General features: G+C 41.8%; 6 protein-coding genes across 8 annotated transcripts; 3 read left to right on the top strand and 3 right to left on the bottom strand.

The window, feature by feature from the left end:
* The first annotated feature begins 1,022 nt into the window (after window positions 1-1,022).
* On the top strand, window positions 1,023-4,878 carry LOC21407993 (transcription factor BOA). Of its 2 annotated transcripts, none has more exons than XM_024172304.1 (2): window positions 1,023-2,439; window positions 4,582-4,878. In XM_024172304.1, the coding sequence occupies exon 1, from the start codon at window positions 1,416-1,418 to the stop codon at window positions 2,403-2,405; it is 990 nt and encodes a 329-aa protein (XP_024028072.1). In that variant the 5' UTR covers window positions 1,023-1,415; the 3' UTR covers window positions 2,406-2,439; window positions 4,582-4,878. The 2 variants fall into 2 exon arrangements, with proteins under 2 accessions (XP_024028072.1, XP_010106529.1); XM_010108227.2 differs by lacking the exon at window positions 4,582-4,878 and adding an exon at window positions 2,949-3,255.
* A 113-nt stretch (window positions 4,879-4,991) lies between these two features.
* LOC21407994 (pentatricopeptide repeat-containing protein At5g59600) lies at window positions 4,992-6,941 on the bottom strand. Its single transcript, XM_010108228.2, has one exon. The coding sequence runs from the start codon at window positions 6,784-6,786 to the stop codon at window positions 5,152-5,154; it is 1,635 nt and encodes a 544-aa protein (XP_010106530.1). The 5' UTR covers window positions 6,787-6,941; the 3' UTR covers window positions 4,992-5,151.
* A 775-nt stretch (window positions 6,942-7,716) lies between these two features.
* Window positions 7,717-10,356, top strand: LOC21407995 (dnaJ homolog subfamily B member 9). Of its 2 annotated transcripts, XM_024172330.1 has the most exons (5): window positions 7,717-8,248; window positions 8,895-9,060; window positions 9,341-9,373; window positions 9,495-9,586; window positions 9,702-10,356. In XM_024172330.1, exons 1-5 carry the CDS (start codon window positions 7,889-7,891, stop codon window positions 9,918-9,920), a joined length of 870 nt encoding a protein of 289 aa, XP_024028098.1. In that variant the 5' UTR covers window positions 7,717-7,888; the 3' UTR covers window positions 9,921-10,356. The 2 variants fall into 2 exon arrangements, with proteins under 2 accessions (XP_024028098.1, XP_024028100.1); XM_024172332.1 differs by lacking the exon at window positions 9,341-9,373.
* A 93-nt stretch (window positions 10,357-10,449) lies between these two features.
* Window positions 10,450-15,008, bottom strand: LOC21407996 (protein TOC75-3, chloroplastic). Its single transcript, XM_010108230.2, has 7 exons — window positions 13,686-15,008; window positions 13,103-13,324; window positions 12,907-13,014; window positions 12,596-12,787; window positions 12,175-12,423; window positions 11,062-11,316; window positions 10,450-10,921 (listed from the first exon to the last, which is right to left on the bottom strand). Exons 1-7 carry the CDS (start codon window positions 14,898-14,900, stop codon window positions 10,682-10,684), a joined length of 2,481 nt encoding a protein of 826 aa, XP_010106532.1. The 5' UTR covers window positions 14,901-15,008; the 3' UTR covers window positions 10,450-10,681.
* A 2,056-nt stretch (window positions 15,009-17,064) lies between these two features.
* On the top strand, window positions 17,065-18,673 carry LOC21407997. Its single transcript, XM_010108231.2, has 3 exons — window positions 17,065-17,143; window positions 17,449-17,709; window positions 18,540-18,673. The coding sequence occupies exons 1-3, from the start codon at window positions 17,065-17,067 to the stop codon at window positions 18,671-18,673; spliced, it is 474 nt and encodes a 157-aa protein (XP_010106533.2).
* An 831-nt stretch (window positions 18,674-19,504) lies between these two features.
* Window positions 19,505-22,700, bottom strand: LOC21407998 (dihydrolipoyllysine-residue acetyltransferase component 4 of pyruvate dehydrogenase complex, chloroplastic). Its single transcript, XM_024172358.1, has 6 exons — window positions 22,614-22,700; window positions 22,217-22,408; window positions 22,045-22,132; window positions 21,889-21,974; window positions 21,700-21,783; window positions 19,505-19,684 (listed from the first exon to the last, which is right to left on the bottom strand). The coding sequence occupies exons 1-6, from the start codon at window positions 22,698-22,700 to the stop codon at window positions 19,505-19,507; spliced, it is 717 nt and encodes a 238-aa protein (XP_024028126.1).
* Between the last annotated feature and the right edge of the window lie 4,114 nt (window positions 22,701-26,814).

The following is a 26,814-nucleotide window of genomic DNA, read 5'->3' on the forward strand; positions in this document are numbered from 1 at the left end:
GCTGATGAAAAATTTTAATAGGGTATATGGGTCGGGTTTTATTCGTCTTTCGTTGTCAATGCATAGAAAAAAATCATCTCAATCAGAATTAAAACGAAAAAATTATAACATTTTTAAGAATAGAAAAAATACTGTTAATCAATTTGAGTTCGAGTTTCTGAACTCGAGTTGAAGGAGAAACTTGAACTCGAGTTTTAGTCCCAAACTCGAGTTCAAACTTTAAAGAACATGAACTCGAATAAAGTTATAACTCGAGTTACTTTTTTTGAGTTTTTCACTCAAAAACATCCCAGCCGAACAGCCCCTATCTAAATACAATTCAAGTTTTAACTCAAACACAAACTTAAAAAGATTCTTATCTCAAACCATAACTCAAATGTATACAACCAAACACAAACTCAAGTTACAATTTTAACTCAAGTTATAACTCAAACTCAACTCAAGATTTACACTCAAATCACCTAACTCAAAAACGACAAAAGAACAAACCCTAAGTTTTGACCCACTCAAACACAAACTCAAAAAAATTCTCAATTCAAATCATAACTCAAATGTGCATATCCAAACACAAACTCAAGTTACAACTTCAATTCAAATTATAATTCAAATTCAATTCAAAATCATCACTCAAGTCATCATAACTCAAAAATACAAAATAACAACCCCTACATTATTCTCTCTTCCTATTGGCCCTAAAACAATACACAATCTACCAGTGGACAGTCCTAAAGTCGGTGATAGAGAATTCCAGCCCCCTCTCAATTACTGAAATAACCTCAAAAAAGTATAAGAACCTTGCTTACTTGACCACTACCAGTCTACCAGACACTTTTTACGTGGCCTAATCTTAAGGCTATTTTGGGTAACTTAATTTTACAAGTGTAAAGCACGCGCAGACCGCGTGGGATGGGGCTAGCCTTATCTGAACGGTGAAGTATTACTGGGAAAAATAAGGAGCAATCTACGAGACGTGTGGATTAATCAAGTGGCGAGTATTTTTGAGAATTTGGTGGTGGCGAGTGGGGAGTTGGGATTAAAAAACGTGTTTAAGATATTAGAAGATCAAAAATATCTGGCTAAGTCGTCCACGTTGGCACTAGCTCTTGAGTGATCTGGAATCTGATATTGCACTTTTTCTTTCCAAAGCTCAAAATAGAAAATTACCATTTTCGTTTCTTTCATTTTCTCTTCTCCCAAACACACCCCTTAGCCCCCGAATCTCATGAAATATCTTCTCGGAGAAACACATCAGATTGTTTTCTTCTCTCTCCCTTGTTTTCCTTCCCTTGATTATCTCTGACTCGATCTGGTTTCACTTCCTGTTCCAGTTCCGAATATGATCTCCAAACCCTAAGCTCAAAGGCGAAAACTTTTCTGGAATTTCTGCAATTCCGATTCCGGCCTTGGGTTTGGGTATGGGTGAGGAGGTGAAGATGAGCGAGTACGAAGGCGGTGTCGATTGCGGCGACGAGGAGCGAGTTCTGGAGTGGGAGGCGGGACTACCGAGCGTTGACGATCTGACGCCGCTGTCTCAGCCGTTGATTCCGCCGGAGCTGGCGTCGGCGTTCAGCATCTCACCGGTGCAGTACCGCACGCTCCTCGACGTCAATCAGGCCTCGGAGGACACGCTCTCGTCGCTCCGCGGCATTACCCAATCGCCCAACATCTTCAAGTCGTTAGGCGAGAGCCACGAGTCGGCGGTGGTGGAGGCCGACGAGAACGATCGCGACGGTTCCGGATCCGATTCGAGGAAGTCTCGGAAGATCATGGACTGCGCCGAGGAGGACGATTCCGCACTCCCGGTTGATAATTCAGGCGACGACCCCGCCGCACGGACGCTGAAGCGGCCTCGCCTTGTGTGGACCCCGCATCTCCACAAGCGGTTCGTCGACGTCGTCGGCCATTTGGGGATCAAAAACGCCGTGCCGAAGACGATTATGCAGCTGATGAATGTTGAGGGATTGACCCGCGAGAACGTCGCTAGCCACCTGCAGAAGTACCGCCTCTACTTGAAGAGGATGCAGGGGTTGTCCACCGAGGGCCCCTCGGCATCGGACCAGCTTTTCTCGTCTACCCCGGTACCACAGAGCCTCCACGAGTTTAGCACCGCCAGCGGTCACTCCAACGGACACAGCCATGGAAATGGGCATTTCCAGGTCCCGGTGCCGATTCCGTACCCGCCGGTGATGCCCATGCCGGTTCTGGGAATGACTCATCATGGTCATGGCCATATGGGCATGCCCGTGGGGGCACCGCCTAAAGGTGCTGTAGGGTACCACCATGGGTTCGAGTCTCATCACCACCATCATCATCCGTTTAATATGTTGCAGCAGCAGCGAGATTGGTCTGGGAATAATTATGGTTCGGTTGTAACTTATCCACATGTGGCTCGTAGTGATAAATAGAATCTTCCACATATTGTTGACACCATAACCGGAGGTGAGTTTAGTTTATTGGTCTTACTCTGCTTTCACCCTGCCATTGTGTATACTAATTTTGTCACCTTGCATTCTGTGTTATTCGATTGTAATATTTGACGTATTCTATACGTTGAATTTATACTTCTGTGAACCGAGGTTAGGCTCTTGATAGCCTTAGTTTTGGGAACTTGGTGTTGTTATGATTGTTTAACATGTGATGTGACGGGCTTCTCTAAAGAAACAGGTGATGTGGGGATTCGAGGGCACTTTTAGCTGGTCTCCTGCTGTTCCTTTGCGTCTTTTGGGGCCATAGTAGTTCCAATTCCCTATAAGTTTCTCTAGCACTTCATACTTATATATGTATAGATATTTAGATGATTAAATGACCCGCATTAGGAGTAGCAGAACTGTATTTTTAAAAGTATCAGCTTTTGGGGGTCCTCATTCTTGTAGTTTAACTTGTATGGCATTGTTTTTGTTGATGGGTGCATAAGGATTTCAGGTGATTTATAGTTTGTTCTTGTGTAGATTCAGAAGTTGAGCAAGTTGGTTGAAGCTAAGTCTTGGAGCTCAACTGACAAGCGTGTGAAGGGTTATTAGGTATTACATGGATACACTTTAGAGGCATAGCATACTCCAATATAACTTGGGGTTTATGTTTATATGCTTGTACACACATATATATGCACATACTTGATAACAGCAGGAGGTTCATGGTGTATTATTTATTATTCTGCATATCAGCAGCCTTTAGGTCTTAAATTAACATATTTTTCAATTGATGTATGTCATTCCCTTTTTCATTGATTAATGTATTAAATAAGGCTTCTTTTCAGCAGCAAAGCTAAAAGCCAATATAAAAATTAAGCAAAAGTATCAGCTGTTCATCCTTGCTGGGTCGAATGCCTTAAATCAACTTTTCGCCTCTTTTATCATGTATGAAAATTCTTTCTGCTTCTACATATTCATTAATAAGTGATTGACATATTTATTTTGTGTTTTCGTTTTTGCTGACATGTTAGATGTTTCTGCTTCCTCTGATGGTCTTTTGAATTGCGAGTTTGTTTTAATTCCTCGTACATATTCTTGGGATTTTATTTGTGAATGGTTCAGTTATCAATACACATGTTCTTTCTATTTTGCTTTTAGTAGTTTGTATTGTTGGATGCACTTTGAGATCATTTCTTTGTAAAGTCGTTAGTTCTTGTGGGACTTTTTAAGAAAATTTTTCATGTTTGACATTGTCGCTCCCACTCTGAATGGTTGTTGGAGAGCTTGCAGAATCTTTGACAATTCACAATGCATAGTAAGAAACCTTTCCTCTTTTTTCTTTTCTATTTCCTATTGAATAATTCACTGATGAGTTGGATAGCGCACACAGATATCAGTTTCTTCCTTTGATGCAAAATAGAAAAATTTGCTTTCAAATTATTCTCGTCGCACATAAACATTTTTTTTCCTTTTGTTTTTCCCGTCCATAACTTGGCGAGTTAAGCCGTTTTCTGGGGGATTCTCTACTATATAACCTGACATTGTCTGCAAATATACAAAGTATAAACACAATGAATGGTATTACATACTTTTGAAGTGTCATGGGAGACCCCCTGGCTTATAGAATCAGTTTGAGAAAATTATCGGTTTATAAGTAGATTACTTTGGCAACAGAATATTTTCTCTTGAAATACAATGGTGGAAAAGAACTGCAAATCTTCCTCATGATTTTGGAACATGTTCCATATGCTGTCATAACAGAATATGTTCCTAATTTTTTAAAATTTAGGACCCATACAGGACTTACCATTAGTGATTATACCGAATTGATTGATGGGATATAAAAGACTACGAGAAATAAATTAATTAAAGAAATGAAAAAAGAAAAAAAAAATTCCCTAGATACCAACCTGTCATAGACTTTTAGCCGAGCTTTTCTACATGACCACATCTTTTTCCCGAGTGGAGATGTTATGTATTCCTTTTCTTATAATGCTACCGGAAGGTAATTTACTACTAGACCCCTATTGTTATTCCCAAGTAAAGGTTTGAGTATTGAACTTGTGGTATCATTGTTATCCTACTTCCCCAGATTCATGTTCCTTTGAAACGTTTGAGTTGGTTATGTTTTAAGACTTACAAATTAATGTTGCATCAAACATGAACGCAGATGCATCTTGTTCCACATGATTCCCGAGGCAGTTCATTCAAGTTTGTGAGCCTGTACAACATCAATTGATTCTGAATTGCTGCTATACATATAGATGTAGTGCAGCCATAAGTGTATTTATGTTTTGGATTAAATAATTCCTACTGCACTTCATATATTATGATTTATCTATTCTATTTCATTTCCTAAACTTGTTTCTTGTGCTTGAAAAGCATGTCAGGCTGAAGCCTACGGTTTAAAATAATATGTACTGAACCAAATGTGTGAGCTTTGACTGATCTAAGATTGACCTGTAGCATTGTGCTTAATGTTTCCTGTTGTTGCTACAAACTGTGGAGTCTCTTTTACCGGATGATCCATATTATGGTCAAGTATTGTTCACTACTATGCGATCAAATTATCTGCGTTGACCGTTACTTGTGAAGTAGTATTTGTGTTAATATCACGAAGAAATAAGGAAACAAGAATGAATTTACTGTAAAATCAATTGGCATAATCCTCCGAAAGTGTTGATTGGCTAGTACAGAAGCATATACTGCGAAAATGTTCTTGCGAAGCCTTTGTAACACATCAGATGGTTTCTATCCAACTGCACCCTTGAAATTTTCTCAATCTTTTTCTAAACGTCGTTTTCTTCAACCTTGCAACGTTTCCCCAGCTGCCGGCATCAGCATATAAACCTGACAGCAACAACTTGTTTCCTGCACTTTCGGGCTCTAGCTCCGACAAATGCCTAGCTGCTATTTCAGCAATATCTATATTCCCATGATTCCTGCAGGCCCCTAGTAATGCTCCCCATACAAACAAATCTGGTTCAATTGGCATTGCCTTGATCATATCATAAGCTTCGTTGAGTTTTCCTGCTCGGCCGAGAAGATCGATCAAGCATGCATAATGCTCTAGCCTTGGAATGATTCTGTACTTCTCTTGCATCAAGTCGAACAGACTTTGTCCTAGATCAAGCATCCTAGCATGGCTACAAGCAGTGAGAACTGCAGTAAAAGTAAGATGATCAAGTTTCTTTTCATCTTCCTTCTCCATCTGGTTGAAAAGCTCAATAGCTTCATTACAATACCCATTATTCGCGTATCCAAATATCATTGAATTCCAAGTGGCAGTGTTTCTCTCGGACATCTTGAAGAACAATCCCCTCGCTTCATCAATGAATCCGCATTTTCCATACATGTCAACTAGAGCACTCCTCACAAATATATCTTTTTCAACTCCAATAACTAACGCATGCCCATGAATCTCCTTTCCAAACCTAATGTTTGCCACAGCAGAACAAGCAGACAAGAGACTACTTATAGTAGCTGAAGTTGGACAGAACCCATGATTTAACATCTGTTTAAATCTGTCAAAAGCTTCCTTATTTCGAAAGTTCTGCACTAACCCAGATATAACCGAGGTCCAAGATACATAATCAGGCTCAACTCCTTTATCATGCATCAAGTCAAAGAGATGAGAAACCATTTCATCTTCGCCCTTCTGCGAAAACCCAGCAATCAAAGTGTTCCAAGTCACTAAATTAGGCGTCAATCCCCCTACTTCCATCTTCTCCACCAAACTTAATCCTTTTTCAGGTTGTCCATCCTGAGCATAGCCTGAAACAAGAGCATTCAATGCCACCAAATCTTTCTCCACCATTTCGTCAAAGATGCAACGCGCTTTTTCTACTTGTCCAGTCTTTGAGTACATATCAATCAGTGCACTAATAACAAAAACATCGAAACCAAACGAGCACTTGAGGATCACAGCGTGCACTACCTCACCAATCCGTGCATAGAAAAGATGACCGCACGCCTTGAGAACGCTAGGAATGACAATTATATCATGCCTCAATCCCTCTCTCTGCATCTTGCGGAATACTTCTAGCGTCTGCTGATAAAACCCGCAGCGAGCATAGGCCCCAATAAGGACGATCCACCGGCGAATGTTTGTTTGAGGAATTTCGTCGAACAATTTGCGGGCATCAGTTGGTTTGCCACACAAGGTGTAGAAAGCCATGAGCTTGGAGGCGGGATGGGTCCTACGGGACAAGCCCTTGATGACCAGGTGGGCGTGGAGAGCTGTTCCGGAGCGCAACTCTCTATCATGAGCGTAGATTTCGAGGACCTTCGCATAGGCGTCTGGTGAGGTCTGATACCTACGGTGAATTATGGTGATGTTCCGGTGGAATGCTGGCCCTTTTATGCAACCGCGCATTGCGTGGGGAAGCAAGCAACGACACACACTTTGATCAAAAACCAAAACGAGGCACTTTGCTGTGGAACCCCATTCAGCAAAGCCATAAACGCTTGTGCCATTTATGGCTTTGTCATCACTTGGTTCATGATGACTTTGGCACTGGACCCACTCCAAGCCAAAGCAATCCAGGCCATTTGATAATAATTGCTTTAGGAGATTTCAATGTACTCGACTAAAGTTTGTATTTTGTACTAGTCAAAACAAAAGGGTACTAATTCAAATTCATGCACTTTAAAAATAATTTCAACATTTTTCTCTTGAAGTTTATCTTATAGGCATGATGTATCAGAATTAATCAGTAATATGATGGTCACATGGTTAATTCCATTGAGTTTTTAATGTTTTTGTGACTGAATGGCCAAACATTGAAGGATGAGCATAGCTTAGGGTGTAATCTATAATATAGCTTTGAGGGTCCATATATCTAATTGTAGAATCATATTAAATAACAAAAGATAATTTAATGAAATCTAATAAAAAAGCATTGTAGTGTATTTGTTCATATCTATCAATAATTTTCTCAAAATTAAAATTTAATATTTCCTCCCAAAAAAAGAAAAGAAAAACTACAGAATTAATTTGTGAACAAATTTTTTTTTTTTTTTTTTTTTTTGCAAATTCTACAATGAAACTCTAAAAATAACTTTCACCGATGGAATTATATTTTTTAATCATTAAATTAATTTTTTAAAAATTAAATTTATACAAATTTATATTAAAAATTTATAACAACGTCACATAAAATTGTTCATACCGTCAATTTAACAGTTAAAAAATAAAATTTGACCGGTGGAAGTTTTTTTTGGATCTCACATCAGAGGCTGCTTTTTTATTTTATTATATATATATATAATAAAAAATTGGTCTTTATTATGAGGCCAACAAGAAGAGGTTAAGTACCACGTTTGTCTTCAATCAGAATATCAGATAGCCATAGAAGGTTTGAGGCCACCAAGAGAAAGCTTTGCCTTGAACACACCGAACTCTAATCTCAGCGACAACTGCCATCCGAGGACATGAGCTTACAAAAGGCGTCGGACATTATTCATTCACGAAGAACATGCGTGGCTTGTCTCTTCCTCTAACTCCGGACCCTTCTCCTCTCTGTTTCTTCAATCTGTCCCCGATATCTCCTCTTAGAAGATCTTCTCTATTCCGATTACAAAATCATGCGAATTTCTCAATACCCATTTGCAGATACAGCTCGATTCATGCATTTAATGTGTTCTTGCGCTCTAGAAGGTCCTCAACGCCAAGTTTATGGGCCTTAAAGAGAAAAAGCAGGAATTTTGTTGTAAGGGCGAGTCGCAGAGAATCTCCTTACGAAGTTCTTGGCGTTTCCCCTTCTGCTTCTGCGGGTGAAATCAAGAGGGCTTATCGGAAACTAGCTCTCAAGTATCATCCTGATGTCAATAAGGAGGTATTTTCTTTAAGTAAATGCTTTGGACAGCTTTGCTTTTGTTCAATTTAAAAATTTTCATTTTGGGTATAATTTTCAAGAATCCGGTTTTGGTTAGATTGGTTTTGCTTTGAAAATACTTGGTAAAAGTGATTGTGGTTTTGTATGGAGATTGCAATTCTATTTTGTTGTTGGTGTCCTCTTATGTACAAATGGCAAGTTATGTTCTTGATTTTGTTAATTCATTTTCCAAAAATTAATGAGAATTTTTTAAGTAAGCCATCGTCAGATCACTTTAGGAAAAGAAAAAAGACACAGGAAAAGGATGAGCTTGTTGCTCAATATTTACAGTTATGGCGTCTCCTAGTTACCAACAGAAGACGTGGATAATAACCTACTCATTTCACTTTCTTTTCTGTACCAATTGTGTTTTATGTTCTGCAATACATTTGGAACCCAGTGGTTATTGGTTTTAAAAGAATTGTTTTTGCAAAGTCTCATTTTTTTTTTTTCCTTTTATCATGCATGTATAAGGGAAATTTGAAAAATTGGTGATGGTAATAACAAGAAGAATAATAACAATAGCAGTTACCATGTTGCTTGTATCCGCTTTTGTTTTTTGGGTTTTCTATAAGTTGCTTCATTGTGCAAATTCTTTATTTCACAGGCAAATGCACAGGAGAAGTTTATGAGAATTAAACATGCATACAATACGCTCCTGAATTCAGAATCACGCAGGAAGTACGATGCTGGAAGTCGCGGATCTGATTTTTCCTATTCTTCTGCTCAAAGAAGTAGGGTTTCACAAGAGGAAGAAGAGTTTTACGGATTCGGTATGTACTTTTGTTGCCAATTTTGTTTCTTACACACTCAAACACATATAAAGATAATGGAAATCTTATTGACATCAAAAGCTAATTGATGTGCAATAATTTGACTGTTTCAATGCCAACTCTAATTCAATATGGAGTATTATGCTGGAATTCATGTGGATTCCTTGCACTTCCGCCAAAGTCCTCAAACAGCCAACAACGAAATTTCTGACCTTGTGCTGTCAATCACCTTGTTTTACATAGCTTTGGGTATCCTTATTTGTTCCCTTCATGAATGCAGGTAATTTTTTGAGAGATGTTCAAATAACAATAGGTAGTTTTGTCCTCTTCACAAGCAGTCACATTGGCCTTGAACTTGCATTCTTCAGAACGTGTGGGAGTTATTTCTTTTCCCCTTTGTATCGTGAGTAATTTAGGTGTGTCTGGTGTTGCAGAGGACTTCTTCAGGGATCTTCAAGAAGAATTCAAGAACTGGGAGGAAAATTCATCGAAAGGAAAGCCAAAAAGCCTGTGGGAGGAATTGGCGGTAAGAACTACTATTGAATTGCAAATTTAATGCATACGAGCATATGATTATTTATAACTTTTTAACAATTCATGTTCATGAAACCTTTAATCACTTGTGAATTTACACTCTGCAGGAAATTGGAGAAGAGTTTGTAGAATTTCTCGAGAAGGAACTCAATGTATCAGATAGCGAGACCGAAACCTATAATTACGATGCAGGGCCTCAGAGTCGTGATACTTCAGCAAGTCCTGGGACAGAGAAAACTGAAGCAGGCAAAGGAAGCAGCATTGAGGACGACATAGATGAGATAGAAGCCACTCTTGCTCGGTTAAAGAAGGAATTGGGTTTGTAGTAGGGTCAACTTTTTGTTTGAAGAATTCATTATCGAAGGATAAATGTTGTCACTCTAAATATTCTAGAGAAATGGGTGATTTCAGCTCTTAAACACCAGCAAGTGTCAAGTGGCCATCGCAAAAGTCTCATGATTCTATTCATTTCTGGACAGTTACAGATAGAAGTTGGCCTCCACTGATTTCAAATTGCCAAGAGGCAGATCTTACAATGCTGGCGAAAGCGTTATTCTTTACTCTCATTGCTCATCATTTTTGTCGGCTGTAGAAAATATTGAATGCTACCACAACAATAATCGCTTGGAATGATGCTATGACCTCTTACATCTGTTTTTGTAATCTTTTTTACTGTTGCAATGAAATCTCACGAGCTTGTTAAACAATTTATACTGGAAAATATAAATATCCTCTTCCGGATTCAACAATAGGCACTGACAAACCCAGATACAAAGTCTTCAATTTGGAAGAATTCCTTGGTGTCATACGACTATATAAGCAGGCAATATATATATATATATATATATATATATATTAAAAAGGTTGGCCATATTTTCCGAAATAGCAAATTATTACAAGGTCTATTCATTTGAATAATAACCAAAATGGAAAAATCCCATTCCATTTGGATCACACGTCTATTGTCTAGTTTAAAGCAAAACCATGAAAAGTTGTTTAAATGCACTTGGTCGGAACTTCGCTCTCTTTCTTTCACAATATCCTAAGAAGCCGAACATCATAAACAAAATTAACAATCTACTCGCATCTAAAACCTCTCTCCAAAGCGGAAAAATACAGCACCAGTGCCGGAGTTATGATCAACAGCATACTCTGCGCGCACTAGACCTAGTTTAACTCCAGCACCGTAAGATGACCCATGACCCATTCGCCTGTAAACCTCTGTCGGGTTCCCCTTCACATCTTTTGAGCTTCCTAGATCATTTCCATGCTCAACAAATGCATATACATGTGTACCTTGCACAGGTATCCGAAGCTCGGCTGCAAGCTGAACATAACATTACCCGAAAAGAAATTGAAAAGTTAGGTCTGTTTCTGCTCTCAACTCATAGTCCAATATGAAAACGATAAATCATTTTTGTGATTGCTAGTATTACTGTAACCTTTTCCGAGTAAAGTAGCTCTTACCTCAACGATGTTTCTCGCTGCGCCTATCTCACCCATGTTATAACCTCTCACAGAATAGGGGCCACCAAGAGTGAAGGCATCATAACTTGGAAGGTCGCCAACACAGCCACCATAGTGCCCATGGAGTACAAGAACAGGTGGGGGTGGTTTACCAGCACCCTCCTCTACTTGCTTTAGCTGGAAAAATTTAGTCAACGTCAACTGATGACGGTTAAAGAACGGAAACTTGCTGCCGATACCGAGACCTTGGTCCACCTACAATTTTGTAAAGAGTTACACAAGTTAGAGAATAAACATATTTCATATGAAGTTAGACAAAACAGAAAACAGTTTATGATGATGTGTCTAGGGATTTTCTATACTTGCACACACTCTTTGGCTTTCATTACCTTGACACTGGTTATAAACTAAAAAAACATGGACACAATGAGCAACTAATAATATGATGATAGACCTCCTGTGTGCTTTACTTATGCACGAAGGAAGAAGGGCAGGATGAATGGTGTTGCTCAAGAAAAGGAACTGCAGAAGGACGAAGTGCAGGGCTCGGTTCAAGCTAATGGAGCAAGTGTGGAGCAGAAGTTGGATGATGAGTGGGCAATGAGAAGGTTGGGCTGGCAGGGAATGTTGGCTTGGGCTCTGGATTGTGTCCTAATTGAGAGGGAGTGATGTCAGCTGATGTCAGGGTCCTAGGAGTTTGGGAGAATTCTGTTAGAAAGTTTGTTAGTAGAGTGATGAAAAAAACGTGAGCTGGGTTGGTGTGAGAGGGCATCAATCATTTTGCTTAGTGAGAATTTAGACGAGCTTAGGCTCTAGGAGTGCAAGGGTCTCTCGAAAACCCCATATCTTGTATTCCTTCCTAATTTCTCATTAGTAATATCAGTTAATTCCAGTTCTGATCGATCATTTGCTCTGTTTAATTGCTTGAACCTGATAATTGTTTGCTGGTTCTATCATATGACCACCCGTATGTATAAGCTCAATGCCTTTTCTTATCGCTAACTAGTGAGAAGTAGATTTACACACAAACACACGCGATATCAGCTAAACTGGTGTCTTTGGCTAGTTATGACATGAAAAAGCAACACAAACATATAAGAAAGTGGCCCTTACCTGAAATACATTTCTCTGACCAACTATAGTACCATTCACAAACTTAGTATTATCACGCGTGATATTTGCCTGAAGAAAGGCCATACGGTCAATGCCAGTGCCACTGAGAGTGGTTGGAGGTCCATCTACACTGATTCCTCCACTGGGCAAAATCCGCTGGCCATTTGGACATATATGACTACTTTCGTCACGGGTTGTGATCTCTTCCATTACAAGGCCATAAGTGAATTTGCTTTGGCGAGTGAAATTCTGCAAGAGCACATAAGAAATTATGCAAAGTAAAATAGATTCAAAAGAAAAACACAACAATAAGCATAATTGACAACAACAATAAGCACAAGAATTATTATTTTTTTGTTTTTTTGTTGTTGTTGTCAATAATAAGCATAACTGACCAAAAAAAAAAGAAGGAAAATCGTACCTCTGTAATATTAGCCTTAACACCAGCTCGATCAACCCATATGGGGGGTACTTCATCAGCCCCAGGCCCACCAGTGAAGACTGGACTCAGTTTTCGGCTGTTAAAGCAGCTCACACGGAGACTTCGGTTGCGAGGATTGTAAACACCATCCAGGTATGGATGCACGTATTCAAGCTTGAAAGCAAGGTCATCCTGAGAAAATATCATTATCTACATTTAATGAAACAATTTCATGGCAGGCAATGGTGAATCATCTTGACATCAAGTCGAAAACTACAAACTCGTTTTTTTTTTTTTCCTACTAGTATCACCTGGGGATTGAGGAAGTTGCTGGTGGTTACAGAACCAAGGATCGATCTATTGAGCCCTTTGATATTCCGATGCTCAAAAGTAACAGTTCCACCAGGCTGCAGTGAAGCCTAAACATGGAAGATATACAAAATGCAAAGACTCAATACCGAAGCCTTAAACATAGATGGTTATTTAAAAACGTATGAAAACACTTACCAAAGTAGGATATCCTCCACGTCCAGGAACAATACTCCATTCTGTACTAACTTCAGCCGTCTTCTGCTCTAGTTCTTTAAGCTTAATTTCTACTATTATTCCTCCTTCATTCTTCTCATCGGGTCTTGGGTTGACTTCAATGTTCGAAAACAAAGCTAGTGAATTTATATTCCTCAGGGCCTGCTTCCCAGCTTCTATGTTGAAAACGTAGCCTGGTCGAAGCTATAAATTCATTTCAAACATTCATCAATAAAAACTAAGTAATCAAATCAATACGACCCAATGCAAGTTACCTAGTAGGCCTTTAACCACTATAAATACCAAGTAAACACAAAAAACAAACATAAAACCAAATAAATCACCCTACGAAAGCCTGAAACAAACAAATAACCCATTAAAACTATATTAAAAACAAATCCATCAATTATAGCCAGTCACCTAATAGACCTTTAACCCCACATTTCAATCACCAAGTAAACACAGAAACTAATACTGCCATCCTAAAAGCTGTAAAACAATGCTCATTCGACATTACACATGAAAAAAAAAAAGAAGTAAAATCTTCGTTCAACTTATGATTTACCTGTCTGGGCAATTCTCTCTTGACAACAGGGATTTGAGTGTTCCCTTCAACTACATTGCCAAGTTTATCCTGGAACTGAATAACGAGCTGAGTAATATCCCCTTCCACAACCTCACAAACGACCTCTTTCGTATTCAAATTCCCAAAATTGACGACCTGGGCACAGGCATAGCCTTCGTCATGATACCATTTCTGAACTCTGTCCCTGATCCTCTGCAGCAGCCTGGCGCTGACCTTCCCCTGATCCCTCAGCATCTGCATAACCTCCCGGTACACCGGCATCGGCAGCAGGCAGGGGCGGGCCCTCTCGATCCTCCTCTTGTAGTCCTTCTCCTGATTCTTGAAGTACTCGAGCTTCTCCTTGTCCGTCATGTCCGGGTCCATCTCGATAGGCTTCGACTGCGGCATCATCCCGACATTTATGCACCGGAACTTGTCGGCCGACTGCCATGTGCTCTCGGTGAACGAGATTGTCACGCCGAGGGTCCCGTCCGGGTTGGTCTTCCCTTCCATGTCGACCTTCTCGAACATTCCGCAGGTCGCCAGCGTCTCCAGCTCCTTCTGGAGCTGCGCCTTGGCGTAGACGCCACCAGGCCTCAGCGAGACCATCTCGAAGAACGAGTCCTCCGGCCCCACCGTGTTCCCTCGCCGCCGATCGAGGAATTGGATGTCGGAAACCCTATATTTCTTGAACCCGCTCAATTTGTTCAGCTGGACCACAATGTTGGCCGGGAGGCCGTGGGAATCCCACTCCTGGGACTGAGAGTCGTCGGCAAACGCTGCCGAGGGACAGAACAGTCTTCTCCAAAACCCGCCGCTACCTCCATTACCGCCGCCGCCATTTCCACTTCCACCGCCACCGCCTCCGCCAAATCCACTTCCTCCGTTTCCGCCGCCGCCTGTGAGGTTTTCGGGGGAGTTGAAGGCGGAGGAGCAGAGGCTGAAGACGAGGGTGACGGCGGAGGAGGCTGCGAGGACCTTGGGGAGGTTATCGAGGAGGGGAGAGAGGGGTGAGAGGTTGGAAGGCTGGAGGTTTTGGGAAGAGGAAAGAGAAGGGGAAGAGAGATTGCATTTTAGAGTGGAGGAGCGAGATGAGACGGCGGCGGAGGAGGAGGAGGTAGTGGTGGCGGGTGGTAATTTGGGACGGGAGGTGAAGGAGGAAGGGAGAGTGGTCGGGTTGAGAAGATGACTAGGCGCGGCGGCGAAGAACGCCATTGTTGAGGATAAGAAGAGAAAGGAGCCGACCCGAAGAAAGACGGTGAGAGAGAGAGAGGGGGGTTAAGGCTTAAGAGGGTTTTTGTTAGTTTTTTTTTTTTTTTTTTTTTTTTTTTTTTTTTTGGAAAATAATTTCTGGGGAAAATAAAATGTGGAGATTTGTATTTGTAGCTCAAGTCACAAACAAGTGGGCTATTTTCTTTTCATTTCTTTTTATTTTAATAGATTTTTGGGTCGGGCAAACTAATGTGTGTGTGTTTTTTTTTTTATATTTTATTTTTTAAGGAGCATTTTACACCAAAAAGATTTTCGTGAGAAACAAGTAAGGGATTAAAACTGGATTTATTAGGTTCATGTCAAAAAAAAAAAGGAAAATCGAAGAAATAAATGATTAAGGATAGTGTATTTGATAAGGGGATTCGTATCCTGATTCGAATCATGATTCATAGTTCGTTACAGTATTTTTTCTCATAAAAAATATACGTAAATAAAAAATAATTCTAATTCATGAACTAAACGTCTTCTTATGACTAGAGATTGTGATTTGGGTTTTCTTTTTTCCCTCTTCTGCAATTAATTTTGTATTGAGAATAATTTTTCTCATTGATTGATAACAAGTGGAACAAGTCTAACTATAAAAACAGGGAAGTTTCCCTTTAAAAAAACTAAAGAGAAAAAAAAAATCAGCCAATGCATAATCGAAATTAATTAGACAACATCCTCAAAAAAAATTATAATAATTAGACACCCATAGAATTCGGGGGAAAAATTGAAAGGGAGACAAACACAATAAGAAACTTGTAATGGCCGTTTTGTATTTCTAGAACAGATGCTGTAGGTTGACCTTTGAAAGTGTATGTTGTCGTTTTTGAACTCATTTTTGTTTGTCGTTCGTAGCATAAATTGTCGTTTACTTAAATAATGTATTTAAAAATTTGTCGCATGGAGTTGTTATATATTTTGAAGAACGTCGTTTTTTGCAATAAATTTCTTTTTCTGTGTTGCCGTGTATTCCATTTTTTGCGAAGTCGTTCTGGGATGTGCGGCGGTCTTTTGAGTTCTACTCGTTTTTTTTTCTTAATTATTGTTTTCTTTTGTATTGAGAAAGCACAAATAAAGTTGTCGTTTCTAAATAAATGGAAAATTGGCCAAATAAATAAGTTGTTCTTAAGTTACGGCCACATTTAGGATATCTTGTCTCTTTCAAATGTTTCCGTCTTTCCGAGAGGAATTGTCGTTTATTTGCTGAGGATTAATGGATTTTCTTACCGGTTAATGTGTCGTCGTTTCACCGTCTGTTTTTGGTTTTAGACAGTTACTTGGTCTAATATCATTATCGTTTACACGAATTAATCTTATTTCCGAAATTAATTGTCGTTTCCTGAGAATGTATTGTCGTTTTCTATGCATTGTCTTTCTTACAAATTCTTGTACACGGCAAAATGTTTTCTTAAGCCCTGTCGTTTTGAGCATATGTTGTCGTATTATGGTGTTTGTTATTTTTAGGAGGAATTATCCTTTAGGTTTTTAACAAAATTGCCCCTGAGATTGTTGTGATTTAGTAAATTGTCCCCCAGATTTCTAATTTTGGTAACCAACTGCCTGAATTTGCTCAACTTAAACAAACGGATGTTATAAAACTCACGAAATTAGACACGTGCGAGTTTGCCATCTTAAAGACTTAAGAGGTATTGCTGGTATCAAGTATGCCACGAGAGCTATTTGAAAAGTTGAACGGTCAATTCTCTGAAGAAACGAAAAGAATATATATTAAAAGTTGGTATTGAGAAACAAGCAACTTTTAATACTAGTTCCTGTTTACGAGTTTTACGAAATTAAACTAAGACTTAAAAAATATGATTTTTTTTTTTTTTTTTTTTGGTTAAGAAAATAGAACTAATTAGCGTGTTCAATTTCTTGAGGTGCAAAGATAAGTAGTTAAGGATCCTAATAATAGGAACCTTGACTTAAGGAGGGCCTTAGGCAATTAATTCCCTTAATGCCTTACCCTTTGAGCCGGCATTGACCAACAATTATGGAACCCGAAACCAATGCCTAAGCACCATCCTTGATTTCTGCCCATGATTAGTAACATATAACATATAGACATATAAATTTGTTGCCTAAACACATGAAGCGGACTGAATTGTCAAGAATTACGGCAATGGCTCAAACTGATCGCACCCAAGGACGTGAATCTCCTAAAACACCCACTAGTCCAACTATTGAACAATTGCTCCGAGGTAATCAAACCCATGATACCAATTCAATCTAAAAGCATCATAAAACTATGTTCATGAATATTTTCCTTTATCAGTAATAAGAAGAATGTTCCATTTGAGGCAAAAATATAACTATGCATGTTGTAGTCTAGCAAAAACATATTCAAATACTTGCATATATCCTAGGTACGTACTATCCAAGTGGAATTGGCTGTGCAAGTCTATGCATGTTTTCACCGAAATTCGAATTCTAGTGATTTCATTTCTTCTTATTAAAAATTCTAGATAATATTATCGGTAACAAGTTTAGATGTGCATGCATGCAGAGGGCGATGGATCATGGTGGTCAACACCATCTTCTTCATCATCTCCACATGCGAGGAACCATGACCAAGAAGAAGATCATGGCCACCATCAAAGGAAATCCATGCTGACCAAGGTCAAAGAGAAGGCCAAGAAGCTGAGGCACTCTCTCAGCACCAAAAAAAAGCATAGTAATGAGGATGAGAACACCACGCCCGCATGGGGCGTTAGCTTAGAAGACGATGAAGACGAAGAAGAAGATGCAGAATATCTTGGAGCCCCAAGTAATAATACTACATTCAAATCTTTTATTCATTATGTGTTGTGGATCTATTCCATGAATTTCCTTCATTTCATTTTCCCCAAGATTTTCTTTTCTTTTCTTTTCTCTTTGGAAATGTTATATTAACTCGATTCTTATCCAGACCAAACCTAGTCCCCTTAAGCAGACTTGTTTCATTAGCGGAAAAAAAAAAGTCACACTCGTTTAGGCCCCTTTCTTTTTTTAGCAAAAAAGTTTTTTTTTTTTTTTTTTTTTTTTTTTCAAAAAGGTGTAGTGGTAATGGGAGCAAAATATTTCTCAACTCGGATACTCAAAGGCGAAATGAGAGCTCATAAAAATTTAGAGAAAAATATTTAAATCTATACAATTTTGACTTTTATCTGTAGGTTAAAAATTGTTACCCGACCCTTAAAATTTAAGTGTTGTAAGTTCTTGACTTGATCAAATTATATGGTCAAATTAGCGTCACATTCATTATAGTTTGGAGGCACTTTCTAGCACAAAACAAAGTTTAGAGACTATAAAGGATTGTTTGGAAGCTACATTCAAACTTAAATTATGATTCTGTTACAGTATTTTCTTATAATGAGTTTGAATTTCAAAATTTCCTCTCTCACAAAGATCCCACCACTGAACTCAAATTATGATTTGAGTATGCCTCCCTAATGGACCCTAGCTTAATGGTTAAAAAAGAAAATCAACCAAAGTGTTACATGCTAACATCCCATTAAAAAAAAAAAAGAGAGAAAGGAAGAAAGAGACAAAGCTCCTTTTTGCATTCAACTCTAGTGAGATCTTCTCTCTCTGAGTAATCTCATTTTATTTTTTCAGTGTATGAATCGGAGCTGGCACCTGAGAGTTACAAGGAGATTGCACGGCAACATCCAAGGGCAAATCCTGTGATCTCGGAGAAAACCCTTTTTGGCCTTTCTATTGTCCCTGAAAAAACTAGCTCTTCCCATTAGCCTGTTCAACTTATTCATCAATATCTTCCATCCCATCTTCTTGCTGTCTCCCGGTAGAATGATGCTTCTAAAGGCTCCTCCATTGATTCTTGTGATCTTCATGTATCGATCGTAAGCACCTCAATCAGCAAAATAAATTGTGCCCCGTTGAACGTCTTTTTGAAACCATCGATCCTATTATTCTTACACAAGAACTCCATTGTTTGAGAAATCCAGATCACTGCACCTAACTCGTAGGAAATGAAGAAACTCGACCTCCTATTGGACTCCTCTATTCTCACCAAGCCACCGTCTTCACTTAGTGAGATTTTGTACAACTCTGGACCTATTCTAAACTCATGGAGAAAACGATTCAAATCCTTTTGAGACATCTTAACTAATTTAGATATTTTATGAATAAAATCAGTAAAGAGATTATGAACTCATCCTTCGGAATTCTAGAGAGAGGAGAGAAGAGAAGCTAACAAGTGAAACACTTTTAAGTTGTAAGTAGCGAAATATAATTGAGTCCAAAAAACCTAAGCCTTCTCGAAATCCACTTTAAACATCAAACCCTGTTTCTTCTTAGAGCTATAATCCTCTACTGCCTCATTTGCAATAAGCACCACATCTAAAATTTTGTCTATCCTTCACAAATGCACCTTGGGCCAACAAAATTGTTTCACTTAGGACTTCCCTCAAACTATTTGTCAAGACTTTTGCCATAATGTTGTAAACTTGCCACCAAACTTATTAGCCTATAGTCTTTCAATCTCCTTGAGTCGGTCCGAAATTACACAAAGAAAAGTATGGTTAACTGCAAAATTAATCACACCACTCCTATGAAATTCCTCATACTCTCAATAAGTCTCTTTTCACCACACAAACAATCTTGAAAGAACTCTGCTGAAAATCCACTTGGTCCCTGTGACTTATCCCTGTCATTACTAAAAACTGCAAGCTTAATTTCCTTTCAAAAGGTCGCTCAAACCACCGAGCCTTTTCATCCATAATCACCCTCCAATCAATTCCCTGAAAAGACCAAGAAACAACCTCTTCAACTTGAAATAGTTTCTCACATAACGAAATATTCTCTTCCAATTTCCTCGTCTTCGAACACTGAATCATCATCCTTTTCCAACCTTGAAATTACACTCTCATTTCTCCTGTTACGTAGCGGCTTGCGAAAAAATTTTGTGTTCGCATCCCATTCCTTTGTCCTTCTAAATTTCATTTTTTTTTTGTTTCCAAGCCACCATATCTTTAAAAATTATTTCTTCTAGCCGATTCCTTAAAACTTTTCTTTCCTCCCTACCACCATTGTCCAAACCACTCTCCTCTTCTTTACTGTCCGATCTCTCAATTCTCCCCAAAAGCTCACTTCTTGCTAAATTTGTATCCCCAAAAGATTCCTTATTCTAAGTCTTTAATTTGTCCTTCAAACCTTTCAATTTCTCCATAATTTTGTAGCCTTCCCAACCAACCGGATTCATGTTGCCCCACCAAATTTCACATTCCTTCCGGAAACTTGGATGGTCCAACCACATATTTTCAAACCGAAAAAGTGTTGGTTTCCATTTTACTAGATGGCTATCCAAGATCAAGGGGAAATGGTCAGAACATGCTCTCACTCCCACCACTTGCCTAACTTCATTGAACAAGTTATCCCACCCATTTGTAACTAGAAACCTATCAATTGCTCTTGGTCACATCTTCTCTAAAATTTGTCCATGAGAACTTAGAGTTGGACAACACTAAATCCCTTAAATCTGCCTCCCTAATGAGTTTATCAAATGCCCTCATACTTCTGGTATCCCTTCCGCTTAGAAATTTTTCTTGACTAAACCTGTATTGAAGTCCCCTCCCACACACCAATTCAGTTCACAAATACAATTCAAGCCAATTCATCCCAAAAGTCTCCTCTATCTCTATAAGAATTAGGACCATATACCCAGGTAACCACCATGAAGCTTTCAAGCATATCATTTTATTCTTGGTAGTCGTTCAAAATTATTCTTATCCTCAAGTTTGTGATGGTTGCATCATCTTCAAGGATGCTTGGTCTACGTTGATTTAAACCTCCAATTTGTGGGGGCTGATGCATTGGCAATCATCCAAGTTATAAAAATTTTCTTCATTTGTAATGAGTTGAGATTGTTATTGCCAGATGTATCTAGTTTATTATATTTTTTCTAGAGATAAGTTATGTCATGTGTATAAGGAAGATAATAGGGCAGCCATACCTTGGCTGCTTATGCTCTTACTATTGATGATAAGCTATTTTGGTTGGAGGAAATTCCAACACTCTCATTAATAATAACAGTTTCTATTCTAAAATTTATATATATATATAGATATATATATATTCAAACCAATTTCAACAACCATGTACTTGGCCACGTTATTCTTAATACACAATCCAAATGGATATGATAATTCCTAGCTTGTGTTAAGACTATTAATAAAGGCCTGAACTCCTGTAACACAAAACCCCGTAAGCTACCCATAGCTATGTTTGACCTTAGCATGTCTAAGTTTGGAACCTACCAATTCTTACTAGAGAACCTTATATCTCTTTTGTAATGTTAATTAGATTCCTGAATGTTTTGGGATTTCAAGCAACTAATGAACTGGAGTTTTATCATAAGGTCCCCCCTATTTAAAATTCTGAAAGAAAAATAATGCGTAGCACTATTGTATCAGCACTATTACAGGGAACTTCAGTCATGCAGCTATGAAGTATAGAATAACATAGCTCCTGCTGCTTATTTATATCTAATGGTCTGATAGTGAGATCGTGTAGATATATTGCTTCATATATTGCTTCTTATACTCAATTTCTAAAGTAAATTGGTATTGACATTTCTAAAGAAAATTGGTATTGACACTGCTCATCATATGGTTTTAGGAAGAAAGCAGCGTAAATAGTACTTGTTGTTTATTGTATATGTTGTATTTCATAGGGAATGCTGCGGGAAAAGACTTTATTGTTTTCAATCTTATAAAACTCCTTGTGAGTGTAACATAAAAGTAGAAACTGCACGTACCAGCATTTTACTCTTTACACTGAAGAAGCCATCTGCATCAGCCACAACTGCCGGCTTTGAAGCTCCAACAACCATAATAGCACCCTAAACATCAACCAAACTTTCAGCGCAATACTAATTGTCACAAGGAGCAGAAGACTACTCAATTTGTGAAATAAGGAAAACCTAGCATTGATGTTTTCAACTCACCTGGCGGAAGTATAGTGTTGAATCTATCCACTCCAAACATGCCCAAATTGGACAGAGTAAATATTTCTGCAATGATTCAACTTGATCTATTCATAAAAGAGCACCATGAAAAGTAATAGACAATAAATATGTGCAAATACATTTGATAAAGAAGACCTGAATTGTACTCGTGAGGTTGAAGTTGCTTTGAACAGGCTTTCTCCACCAGCTCCTTCCACTTTTGAGATAAAAGATACAGATCCATCTGTGCCAACAAACATAAGTTACCCGCTAAGCATTGAACTTAAGCTGTCATGAACAAAGTGGACAAGGTGAGTGTATTTCAAACCTTGTCAGCATCCTGAAGAACCAGCGTTATAAGACCGCCATTAATCGCAACAACAACCGCAATATTTATGTTACTATTGTACGTAAAGCTCTTACTGTCTTTGCATGAAGCGTTCACAACCGGATGCTGAGCAAGAGCCATAGCAGTGGCCTTTGTCAACAAGGCAGTCATCGCGACACCCTTCGGTTTGACCTAAAGAGCACAAGGCAATTCAATTCAAAACCCCACAATCCAAACACCAATAAAAAACAAATTCGACACTTCAAACAATACAAACAACCTAACAATGGCCTTACTTGACAATGTAAATGAACGCATTACCAAGCAAACAAGAAAATTTGACTACTTTGTTAGCCAAAACATAAAATTCAAGAATCAAGGTCTGAATTTTCAATACCTTCTCATAGAGTGTGTCGAGGGCATCGGTGGTGACGGGATAACAAACGCCGAAAGTGGGCACGGAGAGGCTCTCCGTATAAAACATATCTCATTGAATCTAATTTGAGGAAAGACATGAAAGTCGATATTAAATGTCCAAAGTGCCACTTCTACGAAATTGTGCAGATCATTTAATTAAGATTACGTTAACAACATAACTTGACAGACAATAGAAATATTCAAGACGTCAGCGTTCACACCACAAACGTCAAGATCAAGAAAGATAACCATCTCCTACACCTTATCTCTTAAGTGGCCAGCCACCCTAGAGTTTTTATCCCTGTGTGTGGCGCCAATTGCAGTTAGGGAAGGAAGAGAAAATAATCATTTATCCTGCAGTCCAATTTTAATTCAAATTCAAATTGGAATTTAAGTCAAACTTAAATTAATTTGAATTCTAAATTGAACAATTTATCAAATGAGTTTAAAAGAATAAATTTAAATTATGTTCATAATTCAAATTCAAATTTAAATAATCACATTATTTAAATAATAATTAATTCTCAATTAATTATTTTTTGAGCATTTAATTTTAGAATTCTATAATTCTAAAATTCTCATTTTGTCCTTTGTGTCTGGTAGAATTACAAGGACGACGCGGGGACTTATGGACCTATAATCCCGAGCTCCAATAAAATTAATAATTAATTAAACACTTTAATTAATTAATCAATTCTATTAATTCCAATAGTTACTCCACTATAAACTTGGAATTGAACTCTCGAAATTATAGACATTAATTACTTCTAAACTGTGAAGTATCCATTTGATATAGTCATTGCATATAGATCAATCCTCCATAAATAATTCATAATTAGAGTCAGGTAGAATCCGTTAACCTCTCTAATTATATCTGCATCCTTGAGTACTATCTATTTCTTTCTCAAGAAGGAATGGATTCCATCTCGTATAATAACATTCCCAGCTACCTATTTCATCATGTCTCCAAAATACAAGGAATAGGATTCAGGGTCTCAGAATCCGTACCGAGTAAATCAAAAGACATAAATCCATAAATAGGAGTTTGTTAAGAACTCAGGATTAAGATCATTCTATATATGATCATCGGTAGACTCAATTAGAATTTCTATGCTTAACAAAAATTATTAGAAATTCATATTGAGTCTGTGTCCCTGTTCCAAACAATCTCATTATGCGAAATACACTCATTCAATATCTCACCATATTAACAGTGCGGATAGCAACGTTCCATTCTAAATGGGAATGACATGTATTAATAATGTTTTAATTAAAGATTTCAAACTTTAATTAAATTTCAGGACAGCCACGGGACATCTCTGGGTCAGCCCCGGTACAGCCCCGGGACAGCCCAAGGGCAGCCCCAGGACAGCCCCGGTACAGCCCGGGGACAGTCCAGGGATAGCCCCGGTACAGCCCCAGAACAACTACAAGACATCCCCGGGTCAGCCCCGGTACAGCCCCGGGACAGCCACGGCACAGCCCCGGGGCAGCCTGGGTACAACTTGGAGACAGCCCCAGAACAGCCCGGAGACAGCCCCGGTACAGCCCCGATATAGCCCCGGTACAGCCCTAGGACAACCCCGGGGCAGTCTCGGGACAGCCACAGGACATCCCCGGGTCAGCCCCGGTACAGCCCCGGGGACAGCCCCGGTACAACCACGGTATAGCCCGAGGACAGCACCGGGTCAACCCCGGTACAGCCCCGTGATAGCCCCGGGAAAGCCACGGGATAGCCACGAGACATCTCCGGGTCAGCCTCGGTACAGCCCCGGGACAGCCCCAGTACAGCGCCGGGACAGCCCCGGGGCAGCCCAGAGACAGCCACGGGACATCCACGGGACAGCCCCGGTACAGCCCTGGGACAGCAACGGGACAGCCCCGAGGCAGCCCCGGTACAGCCGAGGGACAACCCCGGGACATCCCGAAGACAGCACCGGTACAGCCACGGTACAGCCCGGGGACAGCCCCGGTACAGTCCGGGGACACCCCCAGAACAGCCCAAGCACAACCCCGGTACAGCCCCGGGACAGCCTGGGGAAGTCCCGGGCAGCCACGAGACATCCCCGGGTCAGCCCCAGTACAGCCCAGGACAGCCCCGGGGACAGCCCTGGTACAACCCCGATACAGCCCGGGGACAGCCCCCGGGCAGCCGCGGGATAGCCCCGGTACAGCCCGGGGACAGCCCCAGGGCAGCCCCGAGATAGCCCCGGTACAGCCCCTGTACATCCCCGGTACAGCCCCGGGACATCCCCGGGCAGCCACGGGACATCCCCGGGTCAGCCCCGGGATAGCCCCGGGGCAGGCCGGGGACAGCCCTGGTACAGCCCCGAGATAACCCTGGGACAGCCACGGGACATCTCCGGGTCAGCCCCGGTACAGCCCGGGGCAGCCCCAGTACAGCCCCGGGACAGCCACGGTACATCTCCGGGTCAGCCCCGGTATAGTCTCGGGACAGCCCCGGGGCAGCAATGGGACAGCCCCTGTACAGCCCGGGGACAGCCCCGGGACAACCCCGATATAGCCCCGGTACAGCCCCGAGATAACTACGGGACATCCCCGGGCCAGCCCCGGTACAGCCTCGGGGCAGTCCCGGGCAGCCACGGGACATCCTCGGGTCAGCCCCGGTACAGCCCCGGGACAGCCCCGGGGCAACCTCGGGACAGCCCCGGTAAAGCCCTAGGACAGCCCCGGTATAGCCCCAGTATAGCCCCGGTACTGCCCCGGGATTTCCCTGGGTCAACCCCGGTACAGCCCCGGGACAGGCCCGGAACAGCCACGGGACAGCCCCGGGGCAGCCCCAGTACAGCCTGGGGACAGCTCGGGGACATCCCCGGTACAACCCGGGCACAGCTCCGGTACAGCCCCGATACTTCCCCGGGACAGCCCCGAGGTATTCACGGGCAGCCACGGGCGGGTCAGCCCCGGTATAGCCCTGGGACAGCCCCGTGACAGTCCCGGTACAGCCCGGGGACAACCTTGAGACAGCCCCGGTAAAGCCCCGGTATCGCCCCGGGACAGCTACGTGACATCCCCGGGTCAGCCCCGGGACTGCCCCAGGACATCCCCGGGGCAGCCACTGGACAGCCCCGAGGCAGCCCCGGTACGGCCTGGGGACAGCCTCGGGACATCCCCGGTACAGCCCCGGGATAGCCCCGGTACAGCCTGGGAACATCCCCAGTACAGCCCCCGGACAGCCCCGGTACAACCCGGGGACAGTCCCGGTACAGCCCTGATACAGCCCCGGGACAGCCCCGGGGCAGTCCCGGGCAGCAACGGGACACCCCCGGGACAGCCCTGGTACAGACCAGGGACAGTCCCGGAGCAGCCCGGGGACATCCCCGGTACAACCCCAGGACAGCCCCGGTACAGCCCCGGGCAGCCCCAATTCAGCCCGGTACAGCCCCGGGACAGCCCCGAGGCCGCCACGGGACATCCCCGAGTCAGCCCCAGTTCATCCCCGGGGCAGCCCGGGGACAGCCCCGGTACAACCCGGGGACAACCCCGGTACAGCCCTGGGACAGCCCCGATACATCCCCGGTACAGCCCCGGGGCAACCACGGGAAAGCCCGAGGACAGTCTCGGTATCGCCCCGGGGCAGTCCCAAGCAACCACGGGACATCCCCGGGCCAAGCCCGGTACAACCTCGAGACAACCCCGGGGCAGCCCGGGGACAACCCCGGTACAGCCCGGTACAACCCGGTTGACAGCCCCGGGCAGCCCAGTACATCCCCGGTACAGCCCCGGGACAGCCCGGCACAGCCCTGGGACAGCCCAGTACAGCCCGGGGACAGCCCCGGTACAGTCCCGTGCAGCCACAGGTGTTCCCCGGGCATCCCCGGTATAGCCCCGGGATAGACCCGGGGCAGCCCGGGGACAGCCCCGGTACATCCCCGGGACAGCCACGAGACAGCCCGGGGTAGCCCCGGTACAGCACCGGGACAGCCACGGTACATCTCCGGGTGAGCCCCGGTACAACCCCGGGATAGCCCCGGTACAGCCCCGGGACAGCTACGGCACATCCCCGGGTTAGCCCTAGTACGGCCCCGGGACAGCTACGGGACATCCCAAGGTCAGCCCTGGTACAGCCCCAGGGCAGCCCCGGTACAGCCCGGGGACAGCCCTGGTACATCCCCGATACAGCCCCGGGACAGCCCCGGTATAGCCCCGGTAAAGCCCCA

This window comes from Morus notabilis, unplaced genomic scaffold (genome assembly GCF_000414095.1).
Source record: "Morus notabilis unplaced genomic scaffold, ASM41409v2 Scaffold46, whole genome shotgun sequence".
Classification (NCBI taxonomy): domain Eukaryota; kingdom Viridiplantae; phylum Streptophyta; class Magnoliopsida; order Rosales; family Moraceae; genus Morus; species Morus notabilis.